Raw genomic sequence first — 15,565 nt, forward strand, 5'->3', positions numbered from 1 at the left:
TGACCTTGGTGGCTTTGCGATTGTTCCTTGTCTTGGCATCTAGCTCTCCCCGACTTAGCTAAGCTTCTTCACTGCAGATAACTTGTCACCCCTCTCCCCACCAAACTCTTCCCCACCAGGGTTAAGGAGCATGGGTCGTGTGGAAAGGGACTCAAAGGAATGTGTGTACTTCAGTAGTGAGTCAGTTCAGAGAAATCGGATCGTTCCAACAGAAATCCCGGCCTCTTTCTACTCCAGAACAGAGATAGAGTTGCTTCTGCCAACATCCATATCCGCACCAAGCATCTAATTGAAGTGTGTTCGTGACAGCCACGCCCCGACTGTGCCTGCAGTTTGGCAACATGGCTGTCTGACCGAGACGTTATCTTTAGTTCCAGTATTCCACCTTCAGGACACGGCCTTCTGTCTTCCTTACATCTCTGCCCATGAGCCTGACTTCAGGTTAATCCTTTCTTCTCCCCCTGAACCCCACTGCTTGTGAAGCTACCCTATTGCTCATACAGTTAGGCTCAGCAGCTTCAAGGTCCTTGGTAAGCCCGAATCTAGGCCTGTATCGGGGATGAAACCCATGCCCCAAGTCCTTATGCTGGCCTGTCATCTGCTTACCCCAGCAGACTGTTGCAGCAAGTCCTGTGGTCATGAAGGTGATGGATGGATGGGCCCACCCTTGGCCATCCCCACTCATGCCTCCTCCAAGGGATTTCCCCACATCATCCCTTCTCAATTTGCATTTAATTCCCAGACAAGTCTCATCTTTTACATTTCTGGGAAAACCATGACCCTCAGATGTGAACCACCTTCATTCTGCCATCTTCATTTGTCCACCAAGTCCTTTCTGAACACTTGGTAGGTGTCAAGCTCCGTGCCAGGCACTGCAGATGAAACGAGGTCTATTCACACGCAAGCACATTCATGGACTTGGCTCTTTCTCCCCATACCCTCCAGTTTCCTTGGCAACTACTCTGTTGTTTCTGTTGAGACTTTTCTTAAACCACCTAAGGCTAAGTGGGCGGAATTCTTTTCCAGCCTACAGTAGCACAACCAGTTTTCTGTTTGTTTGTTTTCTGCATCATGTAGAAAGTCCTCTCTTTTACCTCCTCTGGTGATGGTGTGCGTTTGATCTGTCACGGAGACAACTCAGGACATAACTTGAGTCAGTGTGAACTCTTCCATGGCCCTAGGTAAACCTATAGAGGGATGTGTCTTTGGCGCCCCCTGCCCATTCCAGGGAGGAAATACAAGTGAGAGCGGAGAGCTGGAAAACAGGATTACCCTGGGGCACAGGTAAAGCCAAGGGAACACAACTGTTAGGTAGAAGGGGAGCAAAGTCTTAGGATTCCAGGATTGTAGCTACTGATGGCTGCCCCATCTCTGGGGTGTTCTTAATCTTCATATTTTTAGGGGGTAAAGTTTACTAATAATATACTGCATTGCTTTTAAAAGGTAGAGAATTTTAGTGAAATTACGAGAAAATTAAAAAAAAAAACAAATGAAGACATTTTAAATTACAATGAGAGTTAAAATTTTTATTTCTTCATAGGTTCAATTTAAAAAAAAAAGGGGGGGGGAATTTCTTAAATCAGCAACAATCAGGTCCTTAATCCACTTTCAAATCTTTCCCCACCAGCATGGCAGTCACGGGGTGCATGCTGGCTTTATGCTCTTGGTAGGTGCGGACAGCTTGATCGTGAGATTTGTCAAAGGCAGCAAGATCCCTGCAGAGCAAAGAAAAAGAGAGACAAAGGGACAGAAAAGTCATGTCAAAACCGAGGTTAAATTAAAGATCAGAGCACGGCAGCTAAGTATAGCACCTGAGTAAAACCAGACAGCTCTGTACAAACTCTGTATCAGATACCGGTCCATAAAAGGGCAGGCCACAGATATTTGGAGGGGGTTACACGGAGGAGCCAGAGTGGTTTGGAGGTGGGTTACAGGGAGGAGCCAGAGCGGAGGGGTAGTAGCTACTGCCAAGGAAGTGTGGAGGTATAACTGGCCTCATATGAGAACATGGACTTCAATACTTTGTCTTTTAAGAAGAAATGCTTTTCAAACTTATTTTTATCAATCACTTAAGAGTCTAAATGTTCTAAACTATAAAAAGAATTTCTGAAAACTTCACACAGTGAGAGTGAAAAAAGCCAACCACAGTTAAGCAGTGATGGCAAAATAGTCCGCGAGTGAACACAAGGAATGTAGGATTTAACCATTTTGAGTATGGCCAGGAGTTTCAGGCTACAGACAGATTATTTATTTTCCCCTTTTTCACATTCATTTATTTCTTTACGGTGTGTGTGTGTGTATGTGTGTGTGTGTGTATATGTATGTGTGTTTGTGTGTGTATGTGTGTGTGTGTATGTGTGTGGTGTGTGTTAGCACAGGTGTAGAGGGCAGAGGACAACCCGTGGGAGCTGCTCCTCTTCCACCATCCGACTCCCAGGGACTGATCCCAGGTTTGGCAGCAGGTACATTGCCTACTGAGCCGTCTTGCCAGCCCCAAAGGGTATATTCTTTATTTGAAGTATACGTCACTCAATTCAAAGGTAGATGGGTTTTATATGGAAAACAAGTGAAGCCTGCTTCAAAATACCTTAAGAAGTAGTGTTGTGGTCATATTTCAAAAACCAGGTAATGGTTTGCATGGACAAAATTTTATCATTCTTAGGAAATGAATGCAAAATTATCATGAGATTTTATGTCACTGATTATAATATTTTAGTAATATGGAGCAAATACCTAATCAGGGTACTTAGCGGAGATATTCTTAAATCACATCTTGCTGCTAAAATACATTCCACCCCTCCCCTCCCCCAAGCCTTCCTCTGCTATATACATCAAGCAACACTTGACTCGGAGAGCTTGCTCTTTGTGCAAATTCCTTTGTATTTAATTTTAGACTCTTCCTTGGCCCCACGCACCAAATTTTCTTTCAAAAATCTTTCTGTGTATCTAAGACTGTCTTGAGTCTATTTCCTTTTCATCTTGCCTAGCCCTATGGTAGCTAATCATACATCATGCTCCTGAAACTGCTAATGACATTATTCTAAAATTTAAATGGTCACAAGTACCAATTTCTTATTTATGATAACAAACTTGAAATAACACTTAAAAGTGTGTTATAGATGGCATTTTACAATGTTATTTCTCCCATCAGGCAGGACCAGGTATTGAACCTTGGGTCTCAGGCATGCTAAGGGCTCCACCATGGAGCCTCAGGCACAGCCCTTTATGCAAGTATTTAACAAGAAACATCTTCCCGTTCTGCTTCCCATCCCTCGCGTAACTACGAGGCACAGCCCAAGTCAGCCTTACTTGAATAAAGGTCGTGTAAACTTCATCCTTCCTTGCTCAGTTGCCATTTTTAGAGCCAAAGGAATGGCTTCCTCCCATTTCGATTGAATGCAGAGCCGTAACCATCTGAAAGAAGGATTTTTAGGGGCGCGGGAGAGAAGATGAGGAGGGGAGGAAATGACCAATATAAACTAAACGCTTATACTATAGATAAAAGCATTATCCCATTATAATCATATCATGTACCTTTATATCATCTGTCCACATCTGTACATACACAGCTAACACCTGCATTACAATCACACTGTGCACCTTTACGTCATCTGTCCACATCTGTACATACACAGCGAACAACTGCATTACAATCACACTGTGCACCTTTACATCATCCATCCACATCTGTACATATATAGCTAACATCTGCATCAATCACACCGTGTACTTTTTTTTTAATTCTTTTTTTTAAACATTTATTTATTTATTATGTATACAATATTCTGTCTGTGTGTATGCCTGCAGGCCAGAAGAGGGCACCAGACCTCATTACAGATGGTTGTGAGCCACCATGTGGTTGCTGGGAATTGAACTCAGGACCTTTGGAAGAGCAGACAAGGCTCTTAACCTCTGAGCCATCTCTCCAGCCCCCACACCATGTACTTTAACATCATCTGTCCACATCTATACATACACAGCTAACAACCTCACAATCACACAGTGCACCTTTATGTCATCCGTCCACATCTGTTCATACATAGCTAACAACTGGAGAAGAGAAAGAGGAGGGGCTGGTTCTTGGGAAAGATTAAGTGTTAGGCTTGGCCTATTAGAAGTGTTCGTGTCTTATCAAGTCAGTTTATGAAGTAACCCTTACACTACAAATTTGAATCAAGGATGGCTAACATATCACAGAACCAAAGGTTTCTAGCTGTGGCCATTCAGAGTTGATCTGGCTACCTGGGAAAGGAAGCCCTATTTACCACTGAACTCTCCATTCTAATTTTTTTTTTTTTAAGTTGAGGGTAGCTTAGTACAAAGTCTAGCAAAAAGATTAATATCATCATGTTATAGATCACAACTATCCCTGATTATCTATGTTGATGGACGGGACAAGGGATTGGCGGGACTCCGGGGCTCTCAGACGGTTTTCCCTTTCTCCACGGTTTAAGCTAGCATTCTGCTTTCTTCCACAGAGACAAGTTAAAATGATGTACCTGAATCGAATTTCAGAATTGTTAATGGCATTGAAGTTGTACACCTCTTGCATTCGCTTTATGTGCCCCAATGGAAGAGGTGCCTAAGAGCAAAATGAAGAAATATGACGGATCATTTCAACAGGATTCCCTGGAAGAAAGGAAGCTGGAGAGAAATTCTTAGCCACATTAAAGTCCTAAATGCCTTAGAATATAGAAATACGCTGGGTAAAAGAAGCAGATGCACAATAGCGCAAATCTCTAGCAACTGACTCCTGAGGAGGATGTTCTCCTGGGAACGTGGGGGACAAGCTACTTGGTGGAGAACTCTTGAAACAAAGGCTGGTTATGCTGCTCAGACTTTCTCGACCATTCCAGAATCCTTTAGGTTCTTCCCCTTCATCCTACATAGCTTAAATTTATCCCACCCTTTAGATAAATCACTTTCCTTACATGGTTATCACTGGGTTGCCTTGGCTGATTGGCTCTATCTTTGTCTAGCCCTTTGAAGATCACGTTTGGATTATCTATCACCTTTTGAAATGGTAGTCCGTAGCCTTTCGTATCACAGACCCCTTCGAGATGAGAAATATGGGCTCTGTCCTTGGTGGGGTGGGTTGGGGTACATTTACCATACAAACGCAAACGCATAGATCTGGGGGATGCTTGGCCCGCCCGCGCTCATGTTAACCCACACTAAAAGGGGAAACGCGTTTTGGTAGAAGGAAAGGAGATGAGTTCAATTTGGACAGACAGAATCCGAGATGCCTAGAGGGCAGGCTGAGGTCCCTAGAGAGGTGCTGCCTCCCATTTCCTCCCTCTGTGGCCTCCTTACCTGACATGACTATCTAAGCATGGCCACTTCCATGCTTACTAACTGTACTAGGCCTACTCCAAGTTAGTATGTTAGCTCCCACGTGGACATTTCAATTCCCAATCCGTGCTGCTGCTAGGCCAGCCAATGAAGGTCACCTCCCAGACTCCCATTTTGCCACACCCCTTCTCATCAGCCCATCCGGTTTTCCTCTTCTCCATCCTAGGTCACACTAGTGGCACTATAGAAAGCTACGAAGCTGATGCCCGGTACCCTAAAAACAGACTCTTACTTGTGTGACCTCAATATCTTCTGCGAGGTTTTACACCAATCCCAACAATCCCAAAGGAAATTCTGGTTCAAATCCCCACACCCCTCCTCTCTGAGTCCTTCAATGGCAGAGTTCTCTTTCCTTCCATGTATTCTTCTGGTTACCTGGGCTTGAACTTAAAACCTACTTGGATTAAAGTCTACTTGGATTCTTTCCTGAAAACCTCCAAATCCAGTGAGCCACAAGACACTGTGTTTTCATGCTGTGTGGTCTCTCTCCTCTGATCTGGTCTCTCTTTACCTCCTGACGCCTTCACGTCTCCTGCAGGCTCCATTTTATAACCCGCAATCTAATCAAAGCGACTCCTGTTTTAAAGGCCTTCTGACTGGCCAGAACAGAATCTAAATGTCTGGGTTTCAGATTTGAGATGTTTTACAGGTGACGCCTCCGGGCTCTGTGAACTTCCTCACCCAGCCCTACTGTTTGTCTGGAGAGCATCCGCCCTCCATCCGCTGATGCTACCCTTCTGCTAAGGTTCCTTCAAAAGTCCTTCCTCGATGATGGCTCCTGTGGGAACGGCAACTAGAACACACTTCCCGCTGCTGCCAGCGACACACACCTTCCCCTCCTAGCGGCTCAGCAGCTTTCTAGAACGTGTTTTGATTTGGCACGGTACTAATCAGATCATAATTCAACAAAGGCTTTTTTCTTAAAAAAAAAAAAAATGAAAGAGCGGACTATGTTGTTTCTTTCCCCACAAGGTTCTTCACGAGTACTTTGTCCTGCGTTGGGGACAGCGCACACACTGTGCCTCTGCGTCCACGCTCGTTTCCAGGGCTGGGAGCAGCTGCTCACCTTCTGAAGCACTTGCGCCAGGAACTCGTTCAGCTGATGGGATGAGAGATCCTTCAGGTCTGCGATGCTGAACAAGTTCAGATCCTCCTCTTTGGCCTGAAATAAACGTCGCCAGGTTACTTCTGTTTAGGTGTAACCTCGCAATATCGTTAGTCTGATTTAAAAGTAAAAACTAGGAAAAACCAATAAATTTACATCTGAGCTTACATAACCCGATATTAAGTTATGACGACCTAAGAGGCAGACGGTTCCTAAACCCCACATCACTTAAGAAAAGGCAGACTCGGGCTGGGCGGTGGCAGCGCACGCCTTCAATCCCAGCACTCGGGAAGCAGAGGCAGGCAGATTGCTGTGAGTTCGAGACCAGCCTGGTCTACAGAGTGAGTTCCAGGACAGGCTCCAAAGGCTACACAGAGAAACCCTGTCTCGAGAAACCAAACAAAATAAAACAAAAACACACCAAACAAGGCAGACTGTCCACAGTAGGAAGGCAGGAACCACCACCCCTTTTTGCTCTTCAGACATTGTTTGAACCACGAGAAGCACAGTGATTTCTGAAGCAAAGAAGCATTACACAGAGCGTGCCAACTCTCTGATGAGCCAATCTGATACAGAGGTGACATTTTATAACCCAGATGAGAGTGGGGCAGGTCTTCCACGGACCCCAAGATGGCTCTGCCTTTCACACTTGCGGTGGCTCATAGCCACCCACGGCTTTATGGCTCTTAGGACTTCCACTTGTATCTACGTGTGTGTGCATGTGTGTGTATGTGTGTGCATGTGTGTGTATGTGTGTGTATGTTTGTGCATGTGTGTATGTGTCTGTGTGTGTGTATGTGTGCGTATGTGTGCATGTGTGTGCGTGTGCGTGCATGTGTGTATGTGTGTGTATGTGTGCATGTGTGTATGTGTGTGCATGTGTGTATGTGTATATGTGTGTGCATGTGTGTTTATGTGTGTGTATGTGTGTGCATGTGTGTATGTGTGTGTGTCTGCATGTGTGTATTGTGTATGTGTGTGCATGTGTGTGTGTCTGCATGTGTGTGTGTCTGCATGTGTGCGTATGTGCGTATATGTGTGTGCATCTGTGTGCATGTGTGTATGTGTGTATGTGTGCGTATGTGTGTATGTGTGTGCATGTGTGTGTATGTGTATATGTGTGTGCATGTGTATGTATGTGTGCGTATGTGTGTGTATGTGTGTGCACATGCGTGCACTGAGTGTGAGTGAACCTGTGTCCAGAGGCTGGCTCTGACTGTCTTCCTGCCCACTCTTCACTTCTCCGAGGTGTGTTTTCTCACTCAACTTGCAGCTCCTGATTCGGCAGTCTACTAGGTAACCAGCTTATTCTAGGGGTACCCAGTTTATCCTGGGGGACCCCCATCTCTGCCTGCTGAGCACCGAGATAAGAGGAACAGACCGCCGTGCCTGCCTGCCTTGTATGTGGGCGTTGGGCATCCGGATTCCAGTTCGCATGCTTGATCAGCAAGCACTTTAGCCATTGAGCCACTGGGTGTGTGTGTGTGTGTGTGTGTGTGTGTGTGTGTGTGTGTGTGTGTGTAGTCCTTTAATATTTGGGAAAACCAACCAAGAAAGTACCTGAGAGAGTACACTCGTGGTTACCAACTCTGTCTTTCTCTGTAAACACTGAAATGTTCATAACCATCCGCCTTTCACTGCTGGGCCTAAAGCAACATCAGAGCGGAGAACAACAGCGTTTCTCTAGCACCAGACAAGCAGGACGGATTGTTCAGATGCCGTAAGAGGGTTCCAGGAGATGTTAAGGATCCTGTTACCCACAGACGGCTCTCCTTCTTCTCACTCTAGCACACCTGCGAGCTAAGGCAGATGGAATTAAACGAGCAAGGCTCGTGTGCCAAAGTGTGCAACTAGGCTTCTCTCCTGGAATGCAAGCAATTAAGCCTTTTTAAAAGAAAGCCCAGGGGCTGGAGAGATGGCTCAGTGGTTAAGAGCATTGCCTGCTCTTCCAAAGGTCCTGAGTTCAATTCCCAGCAACCACATGGTGGCTCACAACCATCTGTAAAGAAGTCTGGCGCCCTCTTCTGCCCTTCAGGCATACATGCAGGAAGAATATTGTATACATAATAAATAAATAATTAAAAAAAAGAAAGAAAGCCCAGTATTAAGCTCCCTCTAGCCAAACTCAACACGATTCCAGGTTAAAAAAAAAAAATCCACAGCAAGGTATGCGTGCACACAACTGATGTGGTACGTCCTTCTGTACGCTGTGAGTATATGTTGCTTTTATTGGTTGATGAATAAAGCTGCTGTGGCCTAGGGCAGGGCAGAATAGAGCCAGATGGGAAATCCAATCTGTTGGAGTTTCCTTCGGCACAGCTCTAAAAGCAGAGCCGGCAACTGTATGCGAACGGCTCCTGAACCCCCTCGCTGGCCTTTGTACCCGAGCTGGCTTTTCCACCTTGGCCGAGCCTGTCCTCACCCGGACAGATTAATGGTCTCAATATAAGATTCCACTTCTGCCTACAGATGACATCTTTAACTCCTTAGCCTGATAGGCTTATTTATCTTCCAATCTTGTTTCCCCTCTATCGGTTCCTACGTGGACACGTATCCAACAGGGAATAAATGTGGATGGTCCTGGGGACACAGGAAAAAATAGAGCCAATCCCTGCTCGAGAGGAGCCTTCAGTCTGGTAGAAGGGACAGGCAAATAAATAAACACAGCAAAGCTTTCCTCGTGTCAAGTAATCAGCATCGACCACTCTCTCCGTGAAACAAACTGCTCCTGGTCCAGGCCATGGGGAACAGGCGCTCAGAGTGTGAACCATCCCTGTCATTGGCTCTCACTCCCTTCACCCATGGATTCCTAGACTAAGTCAGCCAGACATGCTCCTGAACACGTATGCCATCTGTGTTGGCATTACAACCCTCAGCACACAGGTAAATTAATGAAAGATGGGTGCCCAAGTAGAAGATGGTCCTGTATAGTTCTGTTTTGATGCAGCCTTTTAAACAAAAAGCTATGTTTAAATAACCACTCCTGGACCCCAGAACATCCCCCTCTACCTCTCCGGCCCACCCTGGTGGGGATGGGGGCATCTGAGTTCCACCGCAGGGTGGGGGTTCCCTGTGTTGAGTCCGTGGCTCCGCCTGCCTCTTTCACACGCTGCTCACTGCTCAAACTAAAAGTGATTTGTGCAGAAATCTAATTTCTTTCATTAAACTACAGATAACCCAAGGGCAACTCCATCTCTGCTTCTTTCACAGTTGTGAAGCTCAGAATTCTGCATGTGGGAGATGGCCAAGGAATGCCGGCCAAGCGAGCTTTAAAGATAAATTTCAGACAGCAACGTCAACACTTGTTACAACCATCAAGAGAAAGTGATTGTTAAGTTTTCTGGGCTTAGCTGTAGTCATATACCAGGGCACGTGTCCCGCCTGGTCTCCCTAGGAGTATATTCTAGTACGTATATGAGGAAACTCCTCTTTAGCAAGCTTTGTGGAAATGAACAACAGCTAGCAACCAGCAGAACCCCCCTCAGTCCCTCCCATTCCACAGTTGGCTTTAAACAATCACCCAAGACCACTTAGATTTACCCACAGGCATTTGAAGCACACCTCATGAGTGATAGGGGTAAAGGTAATATCTACCCAGGGAAACAACTTATAACACAGCCACACACAATTTAAAGTACCCCCACACACACACATACAAAGACATCTTTGGACAGTTCAGAAAAGAGCGAAAATCATGCATCACTACTTACAGTGACCCATCTTTGACTTAAGGCAATGCAAGCATTTGTCAGAGTCATATCATAACTGCAAAGACGAAAAGATATTAAAGGTTACATTTTATAAACGAATGTATCCTTTTGCATAAATGTAGTTTTATGCTATATGAAATGCTTAACATTTAAAATCTCTTTAAAGCTAAAGAGCTCCTCAGCGTTAGGAGGAGGAAGTCCACTAGAGTCACCTAGGAATGCCCCAAATCCCAGAGGGTACCGCACTGGATAGTATACAAAGAAAGCTCTGGCTGTCCTCCGTAGAGAACACAAAAGCATCTCACACACCCAAGAGGGACTCGAGTTGGGAAGAGCACACCTAGTGCTCTCTGCCTGGTGGCGACAGCTCCTGGCACTCACAGCGGCACGAAGAACACCAGGTCCCCATGCTCAGGTCTTTCACTTTGAGATGTTCCAAACCTTCCATCACCTAGCAAATCTACAGGCAGGCCAGGTCACAGGCACTGTTCCAGATGCCAGACCTGAGAGTCCAAGGTCACCATGTGAGAACCTCATCCCTTCTTTTATGGAAGGTGGGATTAACCATTAAGCAAAACAAGCTATGTGGGTATGTCGGTACGTGTGTACTCCCAACTTGAATGTCGGTCTTGCAAAACATCCCCCTTTATCTAAACATTAAGCCTCTTTCCTGAGAAATGCTTCTCAGTGACAAGAGATACACTCACTGCTATTGGGTTTTTCTATTTTTCTATTATTCTCCCATTCTTTTCTGGGGAACGAACTGGGAGCCCGCTCACAATTCTTTTGGATCTGCTCACAATTCTTTTTTCTTTTTTTTTTTTGGTTTTTTGAGACAGGGTTTCTCTGTGGCTTTGGAGCCTGTCCTGGAACTAGCTCTTGTAGACCAGGCTGGTCTTGAACTCGCAGAGATCCGCCTGCCTCTGCCTCCCGCCTCCCGAGTGCTGGGATTAAAGGTGTGCGCCACCACCGCCTGGCTTGCTCACAATTCTTTATCAGTGCATAATCACCGTAATTGGCTGCCCTTGGCCTCTGGTAGGAAGCCCATCCCGAGCACTCTGTGTTTGAATCTGAAATGTCCTCCAAAGCCTCGTGTGCTGAAGGCTCCGGTCCTGCTATTTAGAAGTGACTGGACTATGAGGATCAGGCTGCTAGGAGGGGAGGCTAACGTGGAAATAGGTCTCTGTCTGCCCCCACACTATCTTCTCTTGTGTTCTACTTCATCACAGACAGAACCATGACCCCAGACGGAAATATGCCCAAACTAGGTCTTCTCGATTCATGTCAGGAACTTTGTTCAGCAAAGATAGCTGAGTAACACCAGGACCAAGCAGCCACTATACTGTCATATGGTAGTCAGCCAAGTGAGAGGAGAGGCCCGCCGCTCCCCAGGCTGTAAGATATCTTCTCCTCTGAAGACTGATTTCTTTATTTAAGATTTATTCATTTACTATGTATACAGGCACCAGATCTCATTATAAATGGCTGTGAGCCACCATGTGGGTGCTAGGAATTGAACTCAGAACCTCTGGAAGAGCAACCAGTGCTCCTAACCTCTGAGCCATCCCTCCAGCCCCCAGCATTTATTTCTTAAACACCAAGACAGTGGGAAAGGTTTGGCTGGTGTCTTTCTTAGTGTTCTGAAACTTCCTTCTCAGTATGGTTTGGAAGTTAAAGATTAGCTCGGGGGAAAAGAAATAATCCCCTACTCACAAAAAAGCCCTAGGAGAAGCAATGTGCAAACCAGACTTGAGCCTGACTCTCGCAGGTGTGCACGGTGAAGTGAAAGGAACGACGTGCAGCCACGCACGCAAACGCCAAAGGTGCAGAACACAGCGCCCTGCAACTCTCAAATGCAAGCTCCTTCCTGTGCAGAGAGGTTAAGAGATACCTCCAAGAGGAAGCGGTTCCTAAGCTGACATTGGAATTATCCGTGCAGAAGAAAGCGTGTGCGTCTGGGCATGAAGCCTGAGGGAGTGTGGAGGGTCTGAGAGGCCCTAGCCCTTCCAGCCTGACAGAAGCAGGAGAGCGTGTCGGGGAGCAACGTAGTCCCTAAGAAAGGAAGGACTTGGCTTACTCTTTCCTAAGGCGCTCACCACCCTCATGTGGAAACTCAGCACCCAGGAACGCTCTCAATCAACTCAACAGATCTGTTTGTAAACCATGGAAATGGCTTTTTGGCTTCAGGGGAAAGGTCTAGAAACCTAAGCCCCCCCTGCTCTCTTTGCTGACTGGTAACGGTTTAAGAAGAACATATGGTCCTTCCAGATACACTGAGAGCGCTAGGGTTAGGGGTCTCCAGTCCGCAGCCCTCAGGCCACGTGTCCCGAGATGGCTGTGCCTGCAGCCTAACACACCGGTAGCCGAGAGTGCCGCGTGGCAATATCAAAAGGCTCCACACTCCTGGAGGAGCAGCGTGAAGGAAACAGGTCAGCAGGTGGGTACTTACTTCGGTTTGACAGGGGGCAGGCCAGGAGAATAGAGCCAGGCATTCCAATCCACTTGATTGAGAAGATCCACCTGTGAACAGGAAGAGCCCCCAGTTCCAGAGAGGACGACTTTTCCTCAGGTCAAAACAAACAAACACACGAGCAACTGAAGACAGACTCAGAAGGGATCAAAGACACCATTTACTCTGCTCTGCCACATCACAATAACTTCTAAATCTTATTACTTTTTATAATTAATTTAATATTAAGCAGCAGACGATTACCATGTCTACTTCTGGAATACAAACATTTTGACATATGTAAATAATTCAAAATGACTGAATCTAGCTAATTAACATATAAATTTAGTCATTACTAGTGTTCTAAAAGAGAATTAAAATAGATAAGCAAAATCCTATGGCAAATTCTGAACCAATACTATAATTAAGTAATCTAAGTAGCCTAGCAAATAGTTTATAAAGCTATACTGGGCACTGAAAACAAGAACTTAAAACCAACCTTATCTTTAAAGTGGGAATACAGGAAATCCTTCCAGTCGTCAGTGGTTACACTCTTGTAGGAAAATTTCTCAACATAAGCCTTTAAGAATCCTAGAAACACCTCTAAGAGGAAAAGAGAAAAAAAACTGAAAGAAATGAAGAAAAAGAAATCAATCCACAGAAAGGCAAGTCTCTGGCCTTTTTAGTGGGTGACATTGTTCCCGTAACCACAGACAACAGAGAACACTCCAAGAGCCACAGAGAGCTTCTGACAGTGAAGGAACATTCAAGAAAGGAGGTGGGCACTCAGGAGGCAGAGGCAGGCGGATCTCTGTGAGTTAATGCCAGGACGACATAATGAAGACACAGAGCAGGAATCATCCACGCTCTAAAGCAATCACCCTCATGACGAGAAAGGAGGAGAGGAAGAGCCGACAGGCAGAGTGGAAGGGGGGGGGGGCGCCTTCAAAGGCAACAGGACCATCAGTATGAGGCCACGTGAAGCCAGCACATCTATGTAAGAAAATATCATGAAAGCATTAAAAATGAGATGGAATCACATGTACTGAACTTCAAAAATTGAAAAGACAGATGTGTAAGACAGCCAAACTCGCTAGTTCCAGGACAGGCTCCAAAGCCACAGAGAAACCCTGTCTCGAAAAACCAAAAAACAAAAAACAAAAACAAAAAAAAAGACAGCCAAACTCTTGCCCGAGGGGCTCATGCTCCGAGACTCCAGCAGATGCAGAAAGTCACACCTAGGACCCAAACCCTACCGTAGTACTGTTTTCCATACGGATAGACCTACGGTAAAAATTTAACCATACATGTGCCATGTATGTAAGAGCAATAACTAGGAACGAAGCAGAAACATTATAACACACTGTGTAAAAGTCACATGGATAGTGCCTCTCTCCAAACACTCTGAGCCGCTCAGGTTCTCAGGCGCCCTGCCGAGGTATCACAACACGTGTGTTCAAGGAATACTTGTTTTGTTTACTGGAGGCCACAGGGTGCAAGGTAAATGATACTAGCAATTCGGATATTCTAAAGTGGAGCCACAAGGCAAAAGGGGAGAGTCCTGAGTTAACAGGGAGGCGGAAGATCGTAAGCTGAGGTCTTAAGACCCACAGTAAGGATGAAGCTAACTGCAAGGTGAGTTCGTGTCCATGGAACATTGAAGAAGAAAAACGAGAATTGCAGTGACCGCCGGTAACTGCACTGGTGGGGAGTGGACCCATAGGTAAGAAAGAGCGACTACAGGATGCTTTATTTTGTTACTAGATGTAGGGATAAGTCCCGCCCCTTAGGGGGCGTGTTCGCCTCGGGCTAATGTTTGCATATATATTTGGTGAGCGTGCTCCTAGCCGCTGCTTCTGCTTTCCTGGTCTCCGCGGGAACGGTGGTTCTGTAAGTCTATTAAAGCTGTATATATATATTTTTTTTTTTACAATCTGTCTGCATTCGTTTACGCCGTTACAACTAAAATCTTCGTGTGTGATTGACTGTTCATAAAATCTGGAGCCATACACAGAGGGGCGCGAGAGGTCTCATGTATCACTCACAAGCTTCTGGATTACAGGAAGTTTGTCAGTGGGTAGACGCTATTACCCTAATTCTTCGTATAATGGGATTTTAAAAAGGTCAAGCCACATTATACAGATCACGGGGTTGTGTAGTTTTATGGGTACTGGCCACGACAGAGAGCAACACGGGCGTCTCCAGCAGAATGAACCGGAAGTGTAAAATGAAAAGAAACAGTTTAAAATTCATCTCTACTCTTCACATCGCCCTCCAAAAGAAAAAAAACAAAACAACACAACACAAAACAAACCAACAGACACACACCAAGCAGGCAATGCCGGCTACTCACCTGGTCCACCAAGAAGCTGCTCCAGGTAGAAGAGTAAGGCGAAGCCCTTCTCGTAGGGGATGGAGGAATAGGCTACATCGGGGTCGACGTCCTTCAGATCAACCACGAGCTTGGTGAAGGGGTGGGACTCCCCAAAAGTTTTTATCTGCAACCCAATGAATGAAAGAAGTGTCCTCATAGGGAAGACCCAGCTTGCCGTGAGGTTGGGCGAACGCTTCGAGAGAAGCCTGTCTGTCTTACCGTATTCTGCAGCTCTCCCCAGCCTCCCAGAGCATGGAAATGTCTGAACTTCTCCCCAAACAATCGCCCACAAATGTGGCGCTCTAAATAGACGGTATGTCCTTCATTTAACCTGAAAGGGAACAAAACATGGGCACTGTCCCAGCGGAGTGGACTCGGCATTTTAATCAAGCAGGTATTCTCTTTTTGGTCTTCCTAGGGAGGAGAGCAGACGGCACAGCCCCTACATGTCAGCTCCTACTGCTTAGAGGAGCCCCGGTAGTCACCCAAGACACCAGCAAGCCCAGCAGTCACCCAAGACACCAGCAAGCCCAGCAGTCACCCGAGACACCAGCAAGCCCAGCAGTCACCCAAGA

At 46.0% G+C, this 15,565-nt stretch overlaps 1 protein-coding gene across 2 annotated transcripts in view; it reads right to left on the reverse strand.

Annotated features, from left to right (window-relative positions):
* Nucleotides 1-1,544: 1,544 nt before the first annotated feature.
* Nucleotides 1,545-15,565, reverse strand: part of Lta4h (leukotriene A4 hydrolase) — a 33,547-nt gene continuing 19,526 nt past the window's right edge. Inside the window, exons 11-19 of one of the 2 annotated variants that reach the window (XM_005358160.3) lie at nucleotides 15,210-15,321; nucleotides 14,970-15,114; nucleotides 13,116-13,219; nucleotides 12,617-12,687; nucleotides 10,168-10,222; nucleotides 6,419-6,514; nucleotides 4,500-4,582; nucleotides 3,310-3,414; nucleotides 1,545-1,715 (exon numbers count right to left, since the gene is read on the reverse strand). In XM_005358160.3, the coding sequence (XP_005358217.1) occupies nucleotides 1,598-1,715; nucleotides 3,310-3,414; nucleotides 4,500-4,582; nucleotides 6,419-6,514; nucleotides 10,168-10,222; nucleotides 12,617-12,687; nucleotides 13,116-13,219; nucleotides 14,970-15,114; nucleotides 15,210-15,321 (889 nt within the window). In that variant the 3' untranslated portion in view covers nucleotides 1,545-1,597. The remainder of the gene's footprint in view (nucleotides 1,716-3,309; nucleotides 3,415-4,499; nucleotides 4,583-6,418; nucleotides 6,515-10,167; nucleotides 10,223-12,616; nucleotides 12,688-13,115; nucleotides 13,220-14,969; nucleotides 15,115-15,209; nucleotides 15,322-15,565) is intronic. The other variant, XM_005358161.3, reaches the window with a different exon arrangement.

This window comes from Microtus ochrogaster, chromosome 24, assembly GCF_000317375.1.
Source record: "Microtus ochrogaster isolate Prairie Vole_2 chromosome 24, MicOch1.0, whole genome shotgun sequence".
Taxonomy (NCBI): domain Eukaryota; kingdom Metazoa; phylum Chordata; class Mammalia; order Rodentia; family Cricetidae; genus Microtus; species Microtus ochrogaster.